This window comes from Arvicanthis niloticus, chromosome 16 (genome assembly GCF_011762505.2).
Source record: "Arvicanthis niloticus isolate mArvNil1 chromosome 16, mArvNil1.pat.X, whole genome shotgun sequence".
NCBI classification, from domain to species: Eukaryota; Metazoa; Chordata; class Mammalia; order Rodentia; family Muridae; genus Arvicanthis; species Arvicanthis niloticus.
The window spans coordinates 61,689,315-61,713,074 of NC_047673.1; the positions used below are offsets into that span (position 1 = coordinate 61,689,315).

Genomic DNA, 23,760 nt, shown 5'->3' on the forward strand with positions numbered 1-23,760 from the left:
CACCGTGGAAAGCAGCTTTTATTGACAGGTTGTCTCCAGAAACCAAAAAGCTATATGCTGTCAGTTACACCTCATGCCTCCAAAATGCCTCCAGGGCTCTACTTGGAGAAGGAATACAAATTGCCTATTTCAAGGCCCAAATCTTCCACCTCTCTGTACAGCTTAATTCAGAAACAGTTGTGACCTTGTCCTATTGTTGGATTTTGTTAGTTGTCCCTCCAGCTACTTTGTAACAGCCAGAGAGAGATAACCCCTTGATGGAATCATGAGAAAGGAGAAAACAGGAATAGAGCCTAGCAACAGTCCCTCTGTCCTGCCTTGGAGGCTTCATCCTTCATTGGTTGCATTTTTCTTTGTGCTGGATCACACCCTTCTGAATCAGATCAGGGACTTCCACTGCCAGCCAAGGACCCAGCTGCAATGCAAGGGAAACCCTGTGAGGTTACTGCCACAGTCCATGCCTCTTGTTCCACCTAAGCCTCCTTCCTAGAGACTCTAGGTCCTAGCGTCTAGGAGGACATGCCCAAGGGATGTTTAGTCTCGGCTATGTGTGTGATATTGCTTATCCCTGAACCCTCCCTCTTCCTCTCATACACCAAGAATAACAAACTTACCCCCAGGGCCATAAGATGAGCTAGTCCAAACTTGGGCACATTCCTGGCCCACAAAGGTTTGAAATGATCAGTCAGACATATTTTGCCACCCCTGTGAGAAGGACAAGAGGAAGGTGATGACACACAAAACTGGCTTTATGTATAGCAGCCCCTTGGGAACACAGGAAGACTATTGTGCTCAGAATGGAGCAATGTCAGCTAAGTACTTTGCACAGGCTTGACATAGGAGACCCGCACTCCCTCTGGACTCTGGAGCAGCAGCTCTGGGGAAGCCACTCATCTCCTGAGCTTTCCCCAAGGCTACCTTTGCTCTTTCTCACCTCCCAGTCAGTCCTACCTGTACATCTTTGCTGTCTTCCCATCCAGCTCAGGGACTGCAATTTCTGGAGCAGTAGTGGGATACGTGATAGGAATCTGAAGAAATTACAAAGCCATAATAAAACAGAGAAGTAAGAGGGAAAATGAACTAATCTAATCAAACACGTGTATCTCTTGGCTGAACGGCTTGTTCCGCAGATTCCCCAAGCAGCATGTACATACGAGGATGCTAGACACAGAGATTAGTAACTGTTACACGGCTGCTTCAAACCTCAGTTTTCCCCTCCCACTTTAAAAGCTTTATTTGGTCCCTCCATGAAAGGTTAGCTTGTCAACAGTCAGCTCACAACCCTTTTCTACTAACCTTCACACCTCCCATTCTACCACACTCACTTCAAACTCGATGTCAAACTCGTATTTGAGGAGGTCATGGATGTACCAGCATTTCCCAAACCACCTGCAACAGAGACCAAACCTCAGACCATTCCCAGAATATGCAAATGACATCTCTGCTTAGGTCACTAAACTGGAAGACGCACATGTCAGGAATTAGGAACTCTAGGTGAGGCTCTGACCCATCCCTCCCAAGGGCCTGCTTACCGGGTTCCTTCCTTGTTGGACTCCAGTCGGAACCAATCATTGTCTGAATTCTTGTTGTTCTCCACATACTGAAAACAGAAAATGAGATCTTGGAGAAAAGGGAGCTGTAGCCAGGTAGTAGTGGTGAACATCTTTAGTCCTAGCACCCAGGATGCAAGCAGATCTCTCAGTTGGAGGCCAGCCTGGGCTACACAGAGAAACCCTGACATAAAAAACAAAAAGCAAACAACACACACATACACACACAACAAATGCACGGGCACTGGAGCCAAGGGCAGCCCTCTTGTCAAAAAAAAGAAAGAAAGAAAGAAAGAAAGAAAGAAAGAAAGAAAATGGTTACTTCCTCTTTAGTATGATTTTGAACAATTTTACTTATTTTTATTTTATTTATATGAGCACACTGTAGCTGTCAGACACATCAGAAGAGGGCACCTGATCCCATTACAGATGGTTGTGAGCCACCAAGTGGCTGCTGGGAATTGAACTCAGGACCTCTGGAAGAGCAGTCAGTGCTCTTAACCGCTGAGCTATCTCTTACAGCCTGATTTTTAACAACTGGTTGTAGCTCCCATTATTTTTTATTAAGAAGCACCCTTCCGGGGGCTGGAGAGATGGCTCAGTGGTTAAGAGCACCGACTGCTCCTCCAGAAGTCCTGAGTTCAATTCCCAGCAACCACATGGTGGTTCACAACCAACTGTAATGGGATCTGATGCCCTCTTCTGGGGTGTCTGAAGAGAGCAATGGTGTGTGTACTCATATACATAAAATGAATAAATAAAAAAAAGAAAGAAAGAAATTAAAAGAAGTACCCTTCCGCCTTGTTTTCCTACCCTTATGTTTTATATGCTAATGTGTGTGTGTGTGTGTGTGTGTGTGTGTGTGTGTGTGTAGCCATGCCAAGGTGTTGCCTATGGTAATTAGAGGACAACCTGAAGGAGCCAGTTGTCTTCTACTGTGGGTTTCCAGGATCAACCTAAGGTTGTTTAGGCTTAGTAGAAGGTGCTTTACAAACTGAGACAACTCCCTCTAGCCCTGTGTTCATACTTCAAGTTTTACCACTTCTAAGAAGCCTTACTATAGCTGGCATTTTAGCTACTTTATGATTTCTCACTTTCTCCACCGGCTTCATCCCCTATCACGAGATAGGAGAGAAAGAAAAATACAGGAGGAGGGAGAAATGGGGAGGTAGGAGATGGGGGGATTACCTGAATCTAAGTTCTTTCTTGCTTCTTCTTTGAGAAAGACTACTAACAAACCACAGCTGAGTGACCGACAAGCACCAAAGGTAACAGAGCTCTAGCCTTTAAATACCTTCTGAAAATTTTCCCAGAATCCCAATTGTCATGCAACACGGAAACTATCTGCAGCTAGCAAAACCAAGCCTCTGCTAGAGCACAAGTCAAGTCATAGCTAGCTGCTTTGAAGCAGCCCCATATTCCCCACACATGGGATTAAACAAAAACATATTCTTATGCTTCTGTTTCTTTAACACAATAATACGCTTTATTGTTGTTGTGATTGAGTTAGGGTCTCATATAGTCCAGACTGGCTTTGAATTCATTATGCAGTCTAAAATGACCTGAGCTTTCAATCCTCCTGCCTCCACATCCTGGGTACTGAGAATGAATGAGCGACATCAATTTATGAGGTGCTAGAGATAGAACCCAGGACATCTTGCATGCTAAGCAAGCACTCAGCCAATTTCTCACTGAGGCGATATATAATGCAAGCCATCTATTGGTTTTTGAAGCAGATAGAACGCACCAAAAGGAGGGCATCTTTATCTTCCCATAACAGAGGAATTGGCTGAAAGGGTGACTAATTTATAACTAAAAACATCTAAATCTCTACCCCTAAACACTTTAGGTTTTCAGTTCTGACATTTATTCCACTCATTTCATCACTAAGAATGAAAGAAGAGTGGTGATGCACCGAGATTTCTTCGGGCTCTAAGAAATACTTTTGACCCTCTATTCCTACAGCCAGCAGAGCAAACACCTGGCAGAGAGAAACACACGTCACCTTCCCAGAATACTGCTTTTTTTTTTTTTTTCCTTCAAGATCTAGCCCTACTGTGCCCCTAACCGGAATCTCTTCTGCATCCTCCCTCCCGCCACCCGTAACACCCCCATTGCCCCCAAACATTCGCATTTATATGAATTTAGATTTTAAACTTAAAAACCGGAAGCGGCTTCCACCCGGAGCCAATTCCCTAGGACACCTGATTACCCTCCACCCCTCTGCTACTCTGTCAACCATAGGAGTAAAACTGACCCGGATAAGGGACTGATATTCCTCCTTTAGTCGCTGCACCCACAACTCCCGATCTCGGGGTCCGGCGTTAGTCTTCAGCACCGGGATCTCAGACACGACCCGCCGGGTGGCCTCGTCCGCCATCTTGGACCAGGGCGCAAGAAAATTGCGGAAGTGGAGTTGCTTGTAACTTACTCACGGCGTCGCCATCTTTACTGTGGGAAGATGAGGCCTTAAAGCGGTCTCTAAATGCACTCGATTTTTATTTTATTATTTGTAAGAAAATAAAATTGACCCATTGGTGTCAGCGTCCAGAAGAGCAGAACGAAGGTGGGTTACTCTGTCCAGACTATGGCACCTATCATTAAATCACCGGAGACGGCTCAGAGAACGACTTCCGTTCATGCTCAGAAGCAATCTTGGGAAAACTCTTAAGATCTTCCCAAACCAGGAAAGTTGTTTGAATTTCAGGTTTTCTAGACACTTTTCAAAGTACCATCTCCTAACTAAAATGCGCAATTTACGTGTTTGTGCTTCAGAGTGACTTTCTTAGTTTCATTCGCTGCCCTGAATAATTAACACAACTGATTTAGGAAGCCCATGAGCTTGTTTGTTTTTAAAGGACACTGGGTCCTGTATATCCCAGACTTGCCTCAAACACATACAGGATGGCCCGGAGCTATTGCTTATGCCAAAATTAATGTGTTTAGGTTTTAAAACCGACCTAAACTTTTTTCCAAAGAGTTACTGAATATCTTTTGTGTGCTATACATTAAGTATATAGAAACGATTTCTTCTTAGATGAATTACCCAAATGGCTAGAGGACAGTCACTGAATGCCTATCTAAGCCTATGACAAGTCTTCTGGTAATTCTTTGTTGTTGTTGTTGGTTTTTTTTTTTTTTTTTTTTAATTAGACCAGGCTGGCCTCCTATTCACAGAGAGATCTGCCTGCCTCTGTCTCCCAAATGCTGGTCAGGTAATTTCTAAATTCGTTTGAAACCAAGAAACCTCAGTAAGCATGATGCCCCACATCTGTTATCCCAAAACTTGAGGGTCAAGGTCAGAAGATTGCTGCAACTCAGTCTAAAATGAACAAACCCCATATATGGCAGGTGCTGTGGTTGCATCTTCAATCCCAGCATTTGGGAGGCAGAGGCTTCCAGAGGTAACCTTGGTGAGTCTACTTTGACAATGAGATCCTGTTTCAAAGAGAACAAGCTCCAGGGTGGTGGTGTCACACATCTTTAATCTCAGGAGGCAGAGGCCGGCTGATCTCTGAGTTTGAGAGCCAGCCTGGTCTACAGAGAGAATTCCAGGACAGCCAGGGCTACACAGAGACACAGAGAAACCCTGTCTCAAAAAAAATACAAAAACCAAAACAAAACCCAAAACAACCTCCTACTGAAAGAAAGTCAAGACAAAACAAGACAAGACAAGAAGTAGAAAAACGTGAAATGGATCAAGTGGGTACATTTAGCAACAGCCTGGCTACCACATAAAGATGGAAGGAGAGAACTGAGTTCACAAAGTTGTCCTCTGACCTATGTTATGTGATGTGGCATGTGTACCCCTTCAACTTAAATTTAAATATTTGTATTTTATGTGAGTGTTTTGCCAGCATGTATGTAAGGTACCATGTGCATGCAGTGCCAGTAGAGGCCAGTAAAGGGCAGCAAATACCCTGGAACCAGAATTACAGACATTACTTCCATATGGGTTCTGAGAACTGAAGACTGGTCCTCTGCAAGTGTGTTTAACTGTTGAACTGTCTCTCCAGTTTCTAGCTGAAGAAACAAACACACACAAACAGTCTTTTTTTGTTGTTTTTGTTTTTCAAGACAGGGTTTCTCTGTGTAGTCCTGGCTGTCCTGGAACTCACTCTGTAGACCAGGCTGGCCTTGAACTCAGAAATCCGCCTGCCTCTGCCTCCCAAGTGCTGGGACAAATAGTTTTAAGAGCTGAGGGTGTAGTAGTTAAGAGCACTGCTCTTCTAGAGGTCCTGAGTTCAATTCCCAGCAACCACATGGTGGCTCACAACCATCTGTCATGGGATCAGATGCCCTCTTCTGGTGTGTCTGAAGACAGTGGCAGTGTACGAATATATATAAAATAAATAACTCTTAACAACAACAAATTATTACTTGTCAGGCAGTGATGATATTAGGGCCTAGGTAAACTATTAAGGCCTAAGTAAAATGTTACCTGGCTAGCCTGCCATTATAAGGAAACTTTCTCATATGTTTCTGCTGTGACTAGGACACTTTCTTTGTAATCAATTGCAAGATTGATTACATATTCTGTTATGTTCTATGCCTTTTGAAACAATAGAAGTCAGTTTTGTATAGTTACCCATAATAAGCTTGAATCTGAACCGACCACCCAACAGCACTTCCTGCAGCTTGTATACTATTTTATGTTATAAGCTGCCATCTTCCACTTGCCATAATTTCAATTCCAGAGGATATGATACCTTATTCTGGAATTCAAGGACACCAGGCACACATATGGCTTTGTGCACTGTGTATTCAGATGCTGACTTCTTTACCTTAGAGATCTGGTTGCAGTCTGGACATTGACATGGTCATTATTACTGGAGCATCTCCCATCTTGATGTATGAAAATTGTTCTTTATCATCTCTGATTGGTTAATGAAGAGCTGATCAGCCTATAGCTGGGCAGGAGAGTTAAGCAGAACTTGTAATCCCAGTGAGGGAGTCCCAGGTAGAGATAGTCACCATGAGGACACAGAGCAGAAGCAGCCAGGGCAAGACCTAGAATACTGGTAATGGGGCACATGGCTGGGAAATAGCCAGCATAGTTGGGTTAGAATAGAAGAGTATCTGCCCAGCTATAATGCAAGAAGCGTATATATACATATAAAGGTCTCTGGTCGTTACTCTTGAATAAGGGAGGCATAGAAAATCCCCAAATAATACCTTTACAATGTGTTGCACATTCATACCTGTAACTTTAATTTTTTTCAAAGCTTATTTTTAATGATGGCTCTTTAATGTTTTAACCTCCCTTGTAACCCTCCACCCAACAGAGCTAGTGGAAAAGAAAGGATAGGGGGGAAGTGGACCTGTTTAGAAAGGTTCTTTGGGGGCTGGAGAGATGGATCAGTGGTTAAGAGCACTGACTGCTCTTCCAGAGGTCTTGAGTTCAATTCCCAGCAACCACATGGTGGCTCACAACCATCTGTATTGAGATCTGGTACCCTCTTCTGGTGTGTCTGAAGAGAACTACAATGTACTCATATACATAAAATAAATAAATTTATAAAAAAAAGGAAGGAAGGAAGGAAGGAAAGAAGGAAAGAAAGGTTCTTTGGAGAAACTCTTGTCTCTGTTGTCTAGAAATCAGCAGTTCAGCTCACAGGTCAGCAGAGGCAGCCTGATCCACTCACAAATACTTCAGGGATACAGCAGCAGCCGTCTAGGTTGGTAGAGTTGGGACAGCAAACACGATCAGCACTACCTAGCAGAGACAGTCAGACTTCAGCCTTGGCACGAATCAGTGGGACCAGGAGGAATGCCAGGAGAAGTTCTCAGCCATGCCCTGAGACCCACAAACTTTGCACAGCTAGCTCTATAAGCAAGCCAAGCTTAGCCTCCGTCACTCTCTGTCGAGTCCTATTTGTAACCTCTAATCATCACGTGTCTACCACAGGTCTTGCCTCAGCACATGTGTCTGTCTTAGCTAACGTCCCTGCCAATCAGCCCGAGTCCAAGGAAGCAGCAAGAAATTTCAGCACACTACCAGAAATTTTTGGTGCATTTTTCCCTATAGAGTCCCAACAAATGGAGGTCAACTACGCAGTGTGAGGCAGACCAATACATGTGTGTTGTTAGCAAAGAATCCTTCATCACATGCCCTTTCATATGCTTGCTTTAGTAGAACATCCTTTCTCCTGTGTATGCTTCAGCAAAATGTTCATTCCTTCATGAGACTGCCTTAGTCTTTCTCCTGTGCCCACTTCAGGAAAACACTCCTTCATGTGTTTGCCCCAGCAAAACACCATTCAACACACTCATTTAACAGAGAACCCTTAAGTTTCCACTTCACATACCATGCAGTCAAAACACTCATACACACTTAAAAATAACTTAAAAAATTAATAAACTTTCTTTGAACATATTGGGACATAACTATTGATATTTTTAAAAATCGCTGGTCCAGGGCTGCTGAGATGGCTCAGAGGGCAAAAGTAGTTGCCACCCAAGCCTGAATTTGATTTTCAGAACCCAAATAAAATTAAGGGACTGACTCCACAAGGTTGTTCTGCCTTTCACATATGATGCTGTGGCATGCATATTGTTTGTACACAAAAAATAATGATGATGACAATAAAATGACTGATCTAGATGTGATTAAACTCTCAATATGCATGCCTCAATTCTGTAAAGTATTTCCTAAGGGCACACTCCAAGAAGTTAGGCAGGATCCTTACAGCTTATAAGTTATATCTAGGGACAAGTTTGTGCTGTGGGCAGAATCCTGCCTGATTTCTTGGAGTCTGGCTCATTCATGTAAGATGTTCTGACCTGGAGCCAGAATTAAGAGCAGTCTATAGACAAATACTCAAGACCATTAATCAGTACACAATATACAAAGAACCCTCTCAGCAGGACAAAGATTTTCATAATTTCAGAGTGAAAACCAGAGTAAAACAGAAAATGGACTAAGAAATTTAGTTTTTCAGATAGTCTATTATGTACAAATTTAGTTTATTCTTGTTTCAAGTATTCTTACAGGATATTAGAGTTAAATTAAAAAGGATTAGAGGAAGGCCTCAAGTTCACCTAGTTTCAGAAGAAGCATTAATTTATAAGCAAATATTGATAGAATGCCTACTCTACTACAGGTTTTGGAAATAAAGTAGTACAAAAGGGACTCATGGAAATTATTCTAACACAGCTAAGCAAAGTGGCAGAGCAAGCCTGGTTAAATAATTCAGTCCTAAAAAATAATGTCTAAAACAACAAAAAAATTGACAGCTGGGCCATGGTTGTGCATGCATTTAATCTCAGAATTTGGGAGGCAGAGGCAGGTGGAGCTCTGAGTTTGAGGCCAGCCTGGTCTAAAGATGGAGTTTCAGGACAGCCAGGGCTACACAGTAGTCAGCTCACAAGTGGGAAAGCTCCTGAAGGCAAATTTGTGGGATAGAAGGAAAAACGACTATTATATCAGGGAAAGAAACATTGGATTTGGGATGGGAAGGAGAAATAAAAAACAACAAACAAAAAAACCAGACAGGTCTCTCTGATCTTTAAGGCATTGATCTAGACATTATTGTACAGGAAGACTTGTAGTGTGATTTATCTTGTACATGTGGCCCTTTAGAGGATTCCCAGTTGCTAGTCAACTGGCCCTTTAAAAAATTTTTAGCTGTTAGAATGGCTTGACCCAATGACCATTAGTGTTGGTTGCCTTTTGGATTTTTGTGAACAAGGCAAGTTACAAAAAGGCCAGCTAAGGCTGAGAAAGAGGACTGAGCTAGCAGAAGATGAGTAGACAGTTGGTGAAGGTATTGTTAGGAAACAGTTGAACCAGGAGAATTTGAGCTGAGCAGATAGGCTAGAACAGTTGTAATAGCTTGAAGTTCTTAGTATTGGGGAAACTGGGAGAAGGCACTGTTTGAGCAGACTGTTGGGGAGCTGAGGGAGGAACCATTGGGAGAACCATTTGAAGGGGCTGGGCTAGAAATTGGGAGGAGGGCTGGCAGGGAGTTAAGAGAACTGGATACTATTCTAAAATAGCTAGGCACCTTCTTACAAGTGGTGCCGAATATGTGGCAAGGCGGTAGAATGGGAGGGTTGATTTCAAGTACTGTAGAGCAAAAGGCAGGAAAAGGAGATGGATATTTTGTTTCAAAACGTTGACAGGGTGTTTGCTCAGGTTGTTGTTGGTACATGACCTGCGTGGTTTTCAGCAGCAGATATTTTTCCTCCTCCTTTTCTTCATTCTGAGCTTTTTTGTTTATAAAAAGGCTGAAAGATTGGCTGAGCAAGTAGGAAAAAAATATGAGTGGAAATGGAAAAGCCTGGGAATCAAAAAAGGGAGGAAATGGAAACACAAGAGGGATCATTGCCCTCACTTCTTTTTGAAAAAGAGATTGGCTGTGCAGTTAGAGAAACTGAGTAGAGATAGACAAACTTGGAAAATGTCAAAGCAAGAAAAGGGAAAACAAGTAAGTCCATTCCCAGGAACCAGAGAGAGAGGGAAGTTTCCTCTAGGTAGAAAGAGGGGGAAGGAACTGGGTCAGAGGGATCAGCGAAGACAAAAGATTCATAGGCATCTCACAGCTAGCTGTATCATCAGCAAGCCAAGCTCTGTCTCTGTTCACTGAGTCCTATTTATATGCTCCAAACATCGTGTGTCTTCCATCGTGTGTCTTTCTTGCCTCAGCACATGCATCCAATCAGCCAGAGCACCCAATCTTGCCTGGAAGCAGCAAGAAACTGTAGTACACCAACAGAAGTTTTTTGGTGCATTTCTCTCTAGGAAGTTCCGACAAATGCAGCTCAAGTAACGCAACTATGCAGCTCTGTAGGGCAGACCAATACGTTAGCGAAGAATCCTTCGTCGTCACATGTCTTCTCTCCGGTGTCGCCTTCAGTGAAACATTCCTTCGTGAGTCTGCCTTAGCCTTTCACACCTGTATCCATTTTAATGAAAAGTTCACATCTGCCCCAGCAAAACCCCATCCAACTGACTTTCTAAAGAACTCTCAAGTTTCCACTTGACTTCTCCTACCTATTCCCCAATTCTAGTCTAGCTCTCAGCTTCTGCTGTTTTTTTTTACTGCTGTCAGAGGTCCTGAGTTCAATTCCCAGCAACCACATGGTGGCTCACAACCATCTGTAATGGGATTCGATGCCCTCTTCTAGTGTGTGTCTGAAGACAGCTGCAGTGTGTACTCATATAAATAAAAAATAAAAATAAATCTTTTTTTTTTTTTAAAATCCTCTCCTGTTCCCAGAATTCCAAGAATTTCAAGGGCATAGGATTCTTTAAAGGGCCAGGAACATAAAATAAATCACACTACAAAGTAGCAAAATCTAGCTACATCTGTCTTCCTCTCTCCCTGAATCCAGTAAGACGGATAAGAATTTTGTACAAAGCTTCTATTTGTGCCCAATACAGGAAGAAAAGAGGTCAAAGGGACTTTGACTCTGTGGAAGATTATAAAACCTCTCGGAATAACAAAGCGTTATCCATCTCTGATTTATTATTTTGTGATCCCCGACAGTATATCAGGTCTTTTTGTTGTTTGTCTGAGACAGGTCTCCCTTATTATGTAGTACTGGCTATCCTGGATCTCAATACAGAGACCAGGCTGCTGGGCTTCAATTCCTGCCTTTACCTCCCAAAAGCTACAATTAACATATGCCACTATATCCAGCTAATTTATGAAATATGACTTAATAGAAAAATATTTCTAAGAGAAATATGATAAAGTTAGAATACAAACGTTTACATATGTATTCTTTTAAAGTCCATTTACTGTTTTGTTTTTAAGGCAGAGTTTCTCTGTGCAGCCTTGTCCTGGAACTTAGTGTAGACCAGGTTATCCTCAAACTCACAAGGATTCATGTGCCTCTGCCTCTTGGGTGCTGGCTTTAAAGGCATGTGACATCACTATTCAGCTAAAACTATTTACGTTTATAGCACTTACATTTTTGTTCAACCAGTGGACAAAAACAGAGAAGACAGGTCTACAGTGTGATTTGTGTACCTGTCCCTTTAAAGGATTCCCAGTGGCTGGCCAGCTGACTCTCTGGGAATGCTTAGCCATTAGAACTGCTTGACTCTATGACCTTCAGTGCCTATTCCCTCTTGTTTTTCTGGGAACAGGAGAGGATATTTAAAATCCAGCAGCGGCTGAGAGGGTATTAGGATTTAGTAGAGTCCAGGTGGCATAAGGGCAGGGTCAGAGAGTAGGGTTAAGGAAATAGTTGATACAGGAAGAAGGAAGATGATATAGGGCTAGAGAAGAGAAGAGATTGAGAAAACAGTTGAAAGTGGATTAAGCTAGCAGTGAGAAGACAGTTGGTATCCATTAAGCCATGAGAAGCTAAGCTGGGCCAGAGAAGATATTTTTAGAAGACAGTTAGGAGAATAACCCACACAAAGTGGCAAAAAGTAAAAATCAAGTAAGCTACACAGGTACAAAAATAAATTTTGTTTTGCAACTCAGAACTCATTGCTCAATATGAGTTTTGATACATTCAAGAAAAACTATGGCATACAAGACAGCTCAGTGGGATGATGGATTGATGATGCTTGTCTTGAAGATGAGGTCATAGTTGAAGATGCCTGTGAATGGATGTTCGCTTCAGTGTAACACTGGCATGTTCTACCTACAGATTAGAATTCTGAGTGAATTAGGAAAGAGTATGAGCTGAACTGTTAAGAGATGTGGGGTAGAAGAAATCAAGAAGATTTACTTTAAAATGATTCCTAGAGTAAATTGGAAAAAAAAAAAAAAAAAAAAGAGCCAGAGATTCTTCAATGGGGAGACTCAAAGTTGTCATAAGTATGTTTTTATTGCAAAGAGAGATAAAATAATAAAGGGTTGATAAGACAACTTAATTAAATTATCTTTATTTGAGAAAGGGTTGCTTTCAGGAATCTTTTTTTTGTTTTGTTTTTTTGTTTTTTGAGTCAGGGTTTTTCTGTATAGCCCTGGCTGTTCGGGAACTTTCTCTGTAGACCAGGCTGGCCTTCACCTCAGAGATCTGACTGCTTCTGCCTCCCAAGAGCTGAGATTACCCCAGTTTATTTCCAGAAATCTTGTATGTGACTGATTTTTTTTATTTTATTTTTTTTTATTTATTTTTTTTGAGACAGGGTTTCTCTGTGTAGCCCTGGCTGTCCTGGAACTCACGCTGTAGATCAGGCTGGCCTCGAACTCAGAAATCCACCTGCCTCTGCCTCCCAAGTGCTGGAATTAAAGGCCACCACCGCCCAGCTACACCACCACCTCGTAATGTTTATAATATAAATATATTTATAAACATTTATATATTATTTTATATTTATAATTTATATAATTTATAGTTTAATATATCAATATAAATAAATATTCAATAAATAAAAATTTATTGACAAAAATTGCTTTTAGGTTGTTCACATTTTCTGTTTGATTTTTTTTTTTCTCTTTTTACTACTTTCTTTGTGGGCTCTTCATGGGTTCTTCTCCTAACAATGTCTTTTCTGGCTCAGGACAGCTTCTCCAGGCTAAATTGTCACCAACCGCCTTCTTTTCTAACTCTCCTCTCTGATACTACTCTTCTGTTTAACCTCATTCCTACTCTTTGCCAGCTTCTGCTGTCTTTTTAAATATCCTTTTCCTGTTCCCAGAATTCCAAGAGGCAACAGGCATTGAAAGGCATAGTGTCCTTTAAAGGGCCAGACACATAAATCATACTACATTTTCTTCCATTTGTTTTGTATAAACCCTTTAAAGTGTTCATTCTGAATGCCAAGATTGTTGTGAAATAGTAGTTACATCAGCTCCTGTATCCACCAAACCTATTTCAATGTCATTCACTTGCAACTTTAATTTTGGCCTCTGATCTGTAACAACTGTTTGCCAGAACATGTTTTCCAGTTCTTTCAAACCTTTCTGTTCTTTTTACTGGAGCAGTATTAAATGAATTATAAATTCTTGCTATCCTGCATGAAAGACACTCAGTCCTAGTATTTTATTTACAGGCTGTAAGCCTAGATTGGGCAGGTTTGGAGCTATTATATCCCAGCCAAATGACCCTTACTTGCTGTTTCTCCTGGCCACCAGCTCATGACCCATCTCCTCTCATGACAGCCTTCTCCTCCATCCATCTCCTTTCTCCTTCTCATCTCTTCAGAGACCCCCTCACTCGATCCTCAAGTCCTGTCTTTCTCTCCCTACAACCCAATTACAAGTTCTAACTCTTTATTAACCAGTTAATTTAAATTGGGGAGCAGGGTTTACATAGCATCACTTGGTATATGTGAAGATCTCCTCCTCAGGGGCAACCAGATCTTGGGGTACAGAATTTAGCATATGAATATGTAGCAGCACCAGACCAACCCCCAAAAGAGCAGCTTTGCCTTTGATATGTTGGGGGACAGTTTTGTGCACTGTGAATTCAGATGTTGATTACTGTGCCCAAGATCTAGTTTTTGTCTGGACATTGGCATTGTCATGCAACTCCTGTCTCAATGCTGTGTAAAAATTGTTTTTCAATCATCTCTGATTGGTTAATTGAGAGCTGATCAGCCAATAGCTGGGCAGGAGTAGAAGGGGCGGGACTTCTATCCCAGTGAGAGCGTCTCTGAGGGAGACCAGAGAAGGAGATTCACCATGAGCATTCCCCATGAGGAGGTCACCAGAGGGGTTGTCATGAGGATATCAATAGAGCAAGAGCAACCAGGGCAAGACTAAGTTGGCAGGTAATGGTACATGTGGCTAGGTAGGCAGTCATAGATGAATTGTAATTGATGAATATATGCCCAGCTCTAGGGCAAGACGTCTTTTAATAAATATAAGGTCTTTATCTTTATTTGGGAACTAGAAAATCCTGAATTAATTTTATATTTGATGCCCGATATGGGGCAAACTTCCCCACTGCCTTCCTCCCCAACCCCCCAAGTGTGACACCCAACATGGGGCTAGCCAGAGCTACAGTAAAAGACTATGCAGCAGTAGGAGAGATCTGGCATGAGCTGGTAAACAGCAGCCCAGCCCAGGGACCAGGGGAACACAGGCAGGCCAGTCTTAGCCAGAGTTGGATGCAGGGCTAGACGGCCTCTTCCGTGAGTGAAAGGCAGCGTCACAGGAAGCAGAAGTGAGGCACACACAGAGAGAACATGCAGAAGAAATCTCATCCAAACTTCTGCTCAGGTAAAAATGTTTGAATTTGTGATTAAATGATAAGGAAAGAAAAAGACTGGGTATAAAACATCACAGGATGATATAGTTTGAAATTAATAAAACAAAAGTGCACAAAGAGAGTTAAATAGGCCGGGTGGTGGCGGCGGCGGCGCACGCCTTTAATCCCAGCACTTGGGAGGCAGAGACAGGCAGATTTCTGAGTTCGAGGCCAGCCTGGTCTACAGAGTGAGTTCCAGGACAGCCAGGACTACACAGAGAAACCCTGTCTCGAAAAAAAACCAAAAAACCAAAAATAAATAAATAAATAAATAAAAAATAAAATAAAATGACAGGACAGAGGACATAGCATAGCTCAGTTGCTGGAACATTTCTCTGGTATCAACAAGACCCTGATTTCAACACCCAGTATGAGAAAAGAGACACTATGAAACAAACCAAAGAAAGTGTTAATGTTATTTGTAAGTTTTGAGACAAGGTCTTTCTATGTATCCCTAGCTAGTCTGGAACTCACTATGTATACCAGGTTGACACTAAACTCAAGAGTTCTGCCTGACTCTGGCTCCCTGTTTCTGAGAGTAAAGGGTATGTGCCACCTAGATAAACCAAAAGAAAATTAGTATTAGATATAGTTACCTTGAATCAAAAATAAATGAAACAGAAGAAATAAAGGCACATTGTCTTGGCACTTGGGAGGTTGGGGAGAGAGGATCCGAAGTTCAAGTTCTTCTTTTGTACATAGTTTGAGGCAAGCTAAGGTACAAGACAAACACCTTGTCTCAATAAAATAACTACTGTGCAGGTCCTGATGGAATAGGCTAATAATCCCCCATACTCAAGAAGCTGAGATGAGAGAATCTCAAGGTAAGAGACCTATTCAGGCTGGGCGGTGGTGGCGCATGCCTTTAATCCCAGCACTCGAGAGGCAGAGGCAGGTGGATTTCTGAGTTCGAGGTCAGCCTGGTCTACAGAGTGAGTTCCAAGACAGCCAGGGCTACACAGAGAAACCCTGTCTCGAAAAACCAAAAACCAAACCAAAACAAAACAATGCTAAGGACCTGATCTGGGTTGCCAAGAAATGGAGGAGGGGGCCATGTGGTTTGCTGTGCTTCTCTTTATACCTTTTAAATTTTAATCTGGCATGTATTACTCAAAAGTACTTTTTCCCTTGAGACAGGGTCTCAATATGTAACCCTGGCTCACCTTGAATTAACTATTTAAATTAGTCTGGCCTTACTGTCTGCCTTCAACTGAGTGCTGGATTGAAGATCTGTGAGTCATGCCCAATCTTGTAGCATGTTTTATTTGTCTGGCCCTTTAAAGGACACTATGGCCTTCAGTGTTGGTTGCATCTTGAATTCTTGGAACAGGAGGGGATTAAAAAAAAAAAAACAAAAACAAAACAAACAAAAAAAAAAAAAAACTGCAGAGGTTGGCAGAAGGAGCGAGATTCAGGAGTGGGACTGAGGAGGTTTCAGGAGACAAAAGAATAGGGTCAGGGTCAGAGAGTAGGGTTAGAAAAGAAGTCAATTGACTACAGCTGAGACAGGAGAAGGTGATTGAGCCAGAGAAGATTTTGTTAGGAGACAATTAGAAGAAGAACCCACGAAGTAGTAAGAAAAAGTAACAATAAAAGCTACAGTTGGTGCCTAAAGTGGGGCAATTTGTAGGAAAAAGAAACATTAAAAGACAAGTAGCCACCAATGTGGCAGGGTAGCATGGGAGCCTTGGTTTCAAGTACAGTAGAGCAACAGGTGGGAAGGGAGGAATGGATACTTTGTTGTAAAAGCCAACAGGGTGTTTGCTGAGGCTGTTGCTGGGAGGAGCTTCCTGTGGTTTTTAGGTCTTCTCCTTCTGCTGCTGTTTTTCCTCATTTTGGGGTATTTTGTTTATAAAAGACTGGCTGAGCAACTGAAAAAAATGCAGGTAGAATTAAAGATTCATTCCCAGTGACTGAACCAGAGAGAGGGAGTTTCCCCCAGGTAGAAGGAGGGAAAGGAACTGTATCAAAGGGCAGTCAAGTCAAAAAGGAAGAAAAAGAAAGAGGGAAGGAAGGAAATTAAGAAAAGAAAGAAAAACGAAACAGCAGGAGGATAATCGGAGTTAAAGCCACAGCACCTTTTGAGAACAGGCATTCCTCAGTCACAAAGTCAACAGCATTCCCAGTAGTTGTTGGGATAATCTTTTTGTACATTGTAGAAAGGTGTGTCTCTGTCCTTTCTTTCCTGCCTAAAGCATCTTCTTATAGATAGGTTTAATAAAGATCTTACTATAGCTGAGGCAGGAGACGAAAGGTGGGACTTCTGGGCAGAAGGGGAATTAGGAAAGAATCAGGTGTGGTAGGTTTTGCCAGCCAGACATGGAAGAATGAACAGTTGCCCAGACAGAGGTAATGAGCCACATGGCAAAAGTGGGTTAGTATAAACGGGCTAAGTTGTACAACCTAAGTGGGAACAAGCCTAAGCTATAAGGCCTAAGTTTTCATAAATAAAAATAATTCTCTGTGTCATTATTGGAAGCTGGTGGTTCAAGACAATCTGGTGCAGTGAATGCAGGGATAGAAACCCAAGCTTAGAGCCTGAGAATTCTGGAGGAAAGATGGGGAACAAGCACTTCCCAGAGCTGGATGCAGTTTCCTGAAGGGGGTGGAGGGCGGGTGCTAATTCCCTTTAAGATGGAACTAGTGGAGGCCTGTGAGCAGGATGTAACAAATGGGGAACCAGAGTCTCAGTGCTTGACCTCTCAGGTGAGCAACTCCCCAGAGCTGGGGCAGAGCCCCCAGAACTGTCCTATGCCTGTTGGTGAACCTCAGCATACAAACTGTGACCCAGAACTGGGGCAGGTGGATGTGGCTCCGAACTGTTGTCCAGGAAAACTAGCAAGGGCAGCCTGCTAGACCAAGTCAAGAGGAGACAGCTGCCATCCATTGGCCTGAGGAGCCTGCAGATGCACAAAGGGGCAGATGGAACATTTTTACAGAGCCACAGTGGGACTAAGAAGCCCCTCACTTCTGAACAATCAATGTATATAAGTTTGAAAATAATAAAGTGAAATCCCTGAAAGAAGGAGAAAACATATTCTGTTGTGAGAAACAGAGACTACCATGACAGGGCACTTGGATTCCATTTTATTTATTTTAAAGATTTATTTATTTTTTTATTTATATGAGTGTATATTTATTATACACTGCAGCTGTCTTCAGAAACACACAAGAAGAGGGCATCGGATCCCATTACAGATGGTTGTGAGCCACCATGTGGTAGCCGGAAATTAATTCACGACCTCTGGAAGAACAGTCAATAATTATCATATCTAATGGTGACCTGTTTTCTCCACCTTCTTTAACCCTTTACCCTCTTCACTCTCATCCACTCTCCTCCTCTACTCATGGTCCCTACCTTCAACTTTCAGCCCAGTAAATGAAATACCATCCATTTCTATTTTCTCCAGTAATCGACTAGCCACTTTATTTTAATCAATAGTTTTAAGTAGCATCACTTGGTGTATGTAAGGATCTGCTTGTCAGGGGCAACCAGATCTTGAGGGCCATTGTCTAACATTTGAATACATAGCAGCTCCAGGCCAACGCCCAACAGTCCACCATTACATTTACCGCTCAACATTTGGCACAGAATCCAAGCTTACACAAAAGATTCATGTATTAGAAAAAGTCCAAGGTGGAAGGCAGGAAATATGTTTCCCTAACAACCGCAGTTTCTCATGAAGGTCCAGTGCCCATGGCTCCTTTAAGAGACCTCCCCATGGTGCAGTATGGCTGGCAGCCTGGCACAGGAAAGCACATGCCAGCCCAAGGAATGCCTTCTGTGGGTCCAGAAACTTCTCAGAGCTGCCAGCCAATGCCAGCAGGCTAAATGCAGCAAGTGCAGCCCTGGAGCCAGGTGGAGTATGAGGCTGGTGAGAACAGCAGAAGCTGCCACCAACTGCCATGCCTGAATCAGAGGATGGGGCTGTGTGGTGCCCACTGATGCTGAGCGACAGAGTACAGGAAAATGAGATCCAGAAGTCCCAAACACAGAGGAGCCTCTGGTGTAGAACAGTAACTAGCAATCCCAAAATGTAATCATTTATATAAGCTTGCATACAGAGATAAATATTAAGTTTGGAAGTGGACGAGAAATAAAATAGGATCTCCGAAGGAAAAGAAAAATAAGTTAAAATGTTCTATAAATGTGCATAATAAAGTCTCTGTAAAGGAGAGAGTTAGGGAGATTAAAAAGAAAATATTTTCCATGTTAAAACACAAAATGGGGCTGGAGAGATGGCTCAGTGGTTAAGAACATTGACTGCTCTTCCAGAGGTCCTGAGCTTAATTCCCAGCAACCACATGGTGGCTCACAACCATCTGTAGTGGGATCCAATAGCTTCTTCTGGTGTGGCTGAAGACAGCTACAGTATACTCATATACATTAAGTAAATAAATTTTAAATATGGAAAACAATGTAGAAGAGAGTACTTGGACCCTGTATAATTTTGTTTCAATTATCAGCATACAAATAATTATATTTTCAGTAATGATTACAATTTTGTTTATCCTTTTTAAAGAGAGATCAGGATATAACAGACTTAAAGAAGGAATAGACAGTAAAACATAAATGTTAGTGTGGAGGCAATAGAAAAGTGATTGGAGAATCCTTTGATTCAAAATAAAGGATCTTCAAAAGAATTCAATCTAAAGCCTATGGCACTATCTTGTGACAAGACTGCAGAATGGCAGCCTATTCAAATGCTAGACAAAGAGGCTTCAGCTATAAACCTACTTAATCAACTGATTAGACTGATAGACTGATTTAATTCATCAGTACTTTCTAAAATCCAGTGTTTTTCAGCAACTGTGATATCTGTCTTAGTGACATTTAAAAAATTTAAAGTTGGCCGGGCCCGTGGTGGTGCATACCTTTAATCCTAGCACTTGGGAGGCAGAGGCAGGCGGATTTCTGAGTTCAAGGCCAGCCTGGTCTACAGAGTGAGTTCCAGGACAGCCAGGGCTACACAGAGAAACCCTGTCTTACAAAAAAAAGATGAAAAAAATTTAAAGTCAATAAAATTTTATTTAACCTATCTCTGGGAGATCCCATACCCCCTTCTGGTCTATGAATATTTCCTTTAAAGTTCTGTAAGATCTCACTACAATTGTTTCACCTGTAGGATTGGGAGATATACCCGTAACACATTTTATGTCAGTGTCTAAAATATTGTTGTGTTCTAATGGACTCGTGCTGAAGCATTATCTACTTCAGTCTGTAAAGGCATTTCCAAGATAACCATCACCTCTAATCTCACAATCAGCCTTTTCAGAACTCAAGGCAAAAACCCATTGAAATCTTAAATATCAATTATATGATGTAGTAACACAGGTACATATTTTAAATTTTCAAACTCTACAAAATGAAACATAGAAGCTATTGTATGACATTGTGCTAAGGTAACTTCATTAGGCAAAATCTGCCCTTTTTTAACTCAGTATATTGTATCTGTCCATTAAAATTCTAATCCCTCAAGCAAGCCTTTGTGGATTTTTCTCATCTAGAACTGCCTAACTGCCTTTTTTTTTTTTTTTTTTTTTTTTTTTTTTTTTTTTTGCTGTCATTGTAGGTTCCTATTTGGATTTTTCCAAAGATTCTTTATTCTGATTTAAAGAATCCTCTAATTTCTTTTCTGTTGCCTCAATTCTAGCATTCAAGTTTCAGTATTTTCTTTCTCCAAGTCTGCTTTATTTTGATCTGTCTTTAAGAGGATGTATAAAATTGCAGTCATTACTGCACATACAATTATTTCTGTGTTGACAGTCAAAGTTATATGGCATCCATGTGCCGTCTTCTATTGTGTTTCTTCATTTTTACTGTGGAAACTTTTTTTTTGTAAATCTCTTTAATTCTCTCCATTTTTGGAGACTCCCTTTTTATTTCTCTCTCCTCTCTTTAGATGCTTTCTCTTTGTCTCCTTCCTTCAGACATTTTGTTTTTATATTTAAATTCAGTATTTCTATGACTATGTTCAGTTTTCTTTCTTTTTTTAGCATCTCTGCACCTTTTAAAACATTTCTATTTTACCTTTTTTTTCCTTTAGAGACTTTAATTTTCTTTCTCCTTCTTTTGGAGACTCTTTTTTTATGTGCACTTATTTCTCTCTTACCACTTTCTAAACTTAATACTTTTATATTTAATTTTCCCTAAGCTCTTTATTCTGGAGAATTCTTCTTAATATTATTTAACTCTCTCTCTCTCTCTCTTTTTTTTTTTTTTTTTTGGTTTTTTCGAGACAGGCTTTCTCTGTGTCGCCCTGGCTGTTCTGGAACTCACTCTGTAGACCAGGCTGGCCTACGAATTCAGAAATCCTCCTGCCTCTGCCTCCCAAGTGCTGGGATTAAAGGTGTGAGCCACCACTGCCCGGCTGTCATTTTACTTTTAAACAAGAAAAATTTTAAATGCCCTATGTTGTAGGAATAATGTTATGATACACTGTGTAAAGATTAGTCCTGCATTACTCAATGCTGATTACTGTGACCCCCATATCAGGTTGCAATCCTTATTCTGAGAATATCTTGTTTTAATGTTGTGAATGTAAATATTGCTGCCCAATTATTCCCTCACTGGTCAATAAAAAAGCTGATCGGCCAGTGATTGAGAAGGGGAGAGAATAGGGCTGGACTATAAAAAAAATCTGTTTTTCCTTTCAGTCCCTGTTCCCAGAATGATGACTCTGAAACTTTTATTAATAAATGCCTAGGTCAAAAGCTTGGGCTCATTCCCTGATTAGCTTGTAACTTATTTAATCCATTTAAACTATTCTATGTGTACCACTTGTAACCTCTCTTCTATTCTATGTGTACCACTTGTAACCTCTCTTCAGTCCTGGCCTGCTTTTCTTCCAGTCTCCTGAGTATCCCCCTCAAATCTCTCGAATATCTTCGTGTCTCCTTTTATTCTCTATTTTTCCAGAATCTTCTCTCTTCCTGCCAGTGTCCCACCTTGTATTTTCTGTCTCAGCTCATTGGCCATTGGCTTTTTTATTGACAGGTGATTCTTTTATTTGTTTGTTTGTTTGTTTTTTCGAGACAGGGTTTCTCTGTGTAGTCCTGGCTATCCTGGAACTCATTCTGTAGACCAGGCTGGCTCAGAAATCTGCCTGCCTCTGCCTCCCAAGTGCTGGGATTAAAGGTGTGCGCCACCAGCGCCTGGTGACAGGTGATTCTTAGAGAGTCCCTCTACATTGAACTTCCTCCTGGCCAGGACAGGGGGTGGGACAGTGAGAGATTCTAAGAGGAAGGATAAGAAAACTGCTTGAGCAGAGAAAGCCATAAAATGCAAGATGTATCTCTGAGATTTTGGCTGGGAGGCAGCAAGATTACCTTAGAGGATTAAAACAGAGCAATACTGCTCAGTTGTTGTGCCATGAAATCTTTTTTTTTTTTTTTTTTTTTTTTTTTTTTTTTTTTGAGACAGGGTTTCTCTGTATACCCTTGGCTGTCCTGGAACTCACTCTGTAGACCAGGCTAGCCTCGAACTCAGAAACCTGCCTACCTCTGCCTCCCATTAAATCTTGATAAATATAATAGTCCAGTCTCAATTATTTGGAAGCTAGCTGGTTAAGAGGAAAAGCCACTAACACTATGTTACTGATTTTTTTTTTATTATATTTTGATATAAGCCTATATATGTGCATATGTGTGAGTGTGTATGTACCATGCTATGCATGTGGAGATTAGAGGACAATTTTCAGAAGCTATTGGTTCAGAGCACCAATCTCAGGTCATTAGGTTTGGCAGCAAGTGCCTTTGCCCATGTCATCTTGACAGCCCCTATATCTTTGCTACTGATGGCTCCTAGACAAGGTCTCACTGTGTGTCCCTGACTGGCATCAGCCTGCCCTCAGTCTCTGGAGTGCTGGGATTAAAGGTGTGTGTCATCTCACTCACTGCTGTAGCAGTTTATGACCTTCTGCAACTCCAGTTTTAGGGAATCTAACATCTTGTCTCTGCAGGCACCAGGCACACATGTGCTATACATACACAAATGCAGGCAAATATTTTATCTTTGCCATGTACACAAAATAAAAATAATTAAAAAGAATTAAAACAACTAAAGTAAGCAAAGTCTTCGCCATGGGGCCAGAAGAGTGTCAATGAGAAAAAAAAAACCCTCTTGAAAACTGGTAAAACTTACTATTGGAGAGAAGGATAGAGACACTTAAATTCTAGAACCATATATGAGAGACTACAACACTGGAGTGTGTGTGAGCCAGATTCATCAAATAAAGCAATGGGTTTCTGCCGGGCGGTGGTGGCGCACGCCTTTGATCCCAGCACTTGGGAGGCAGAGGCAGGCGGATTTCTGAGTTCGAGACCAGCCTGGTCTACAGAGTGAGTTCCAGGACAGCCAGGGCTACACAGAGAAAACCTGTCTTGAAAAACCAAAAAAAAAAAAAAAAAAAAAAAAAAGCAATGGGTTTCTGCTGGTTGTGGTGTGTCCCACCCTTAATCCCAAGACTCAACAGGCAGAGGCAGGCTGATCTCTTTAGTTCAAGGCCAGCCTGGTTACACAGTGAATTACAGGACAGCTAAGATTACAGAGTGAGTTTCTGAGTTAATTTAAAAAAAAAAGAGAGAGAGAGCGAGAACGAGAGAGAGATGGGTTTTAGCAGGCTGTCATCATCCGGTCATACTGTATATTTTGTTCATAGTCATTTTCTCTACTTCCCTTGACTCCCTTTTTCCTTCTCTCCTTTCTTGTACACCAAAGTTCTACTGTTTTGCTTTATTATATTCAAATCTAGACTCAGCACAAGAGAAAAAAAAATACTTGTTTGAATTTGTCTTTTACAAAACACAATAATCTCCAGTGCCATTCATCTTCCTGCAAATGAGGGGATTTCATTCTTTTTGACTGAATCAAACTCCATTCCCTTTAGCCATTCATCCGTTGATGGACATTAGGCTAAGACCAAAACTTGAATATTGTGCCGAGTGCTACAACAAATGAACATGGATGTGCAGGTTCCCTACTGTGCTGACTTAGACTCCTTTAGAGATCAGGAACCATCTAGCTAGATCATAGATTATGTATCTTTTTAAA

At 41.5% G+C, this 23,760-nt stretch overlaps 1 protein-coding gene and 1 pseudogene across 4 annotated transcripts in view; one reads left to right on the forward strand and one right to left on the reverse strand.

Moving 5' to 3' along the window:
- Ufc1 (ubiquitin-fold modifier conjugating enzyme 1) overlaps positions 1 to 23,760 on the reverse strand; it is a 26,235-nt gene continuing 2,475 nt past the window's right edge. For 2 of the 4 annotated variants that reach the window (XM_034520198.1, XM_034520199.1), the window contains exons 2-7: positions 3,808 to 4,001; positions 1,533 to 1,600; positions 1,326 to 1,389; positions 952 to 1,028; positions 615 to 705; positions 1 to 415 (exon numbers count right to left, since the gene is read on the reverse strand). In XM_034520198.1, the coding sequence (XP_034376089.1) occupies positions 335 to 415; positions 615 to 705; positions 952 to 1,028; positions 1,326 to 1,389; positions 1,533 to 1,600; positions 3,808 to 3,930 (504 nt within the window). In that variant the 5' untranslated portion in view covers positions 3,931 to 4,001 and the 3' untranslated portion in view covers positions 1 to 334. Of the gene's footprint in view, positions 416 to 614; positions 706 to 951; positions 1,029 to 1,325; positions 1,390 to 1,532; positions 1,601 to 3,807; positions 4,209 to 6,334; positions 6,461 to 23,760 lie in introns of those variants that run through there. The other 2 variants (XM_076914473.1, XM_034520197.2) reach the window with 2 other exon arrangements.
- On the forward strand, positions 11,959 to 12,035 carry LOC117722096 (small nucleolar RNA SNORA40; annotated as a pseudogene).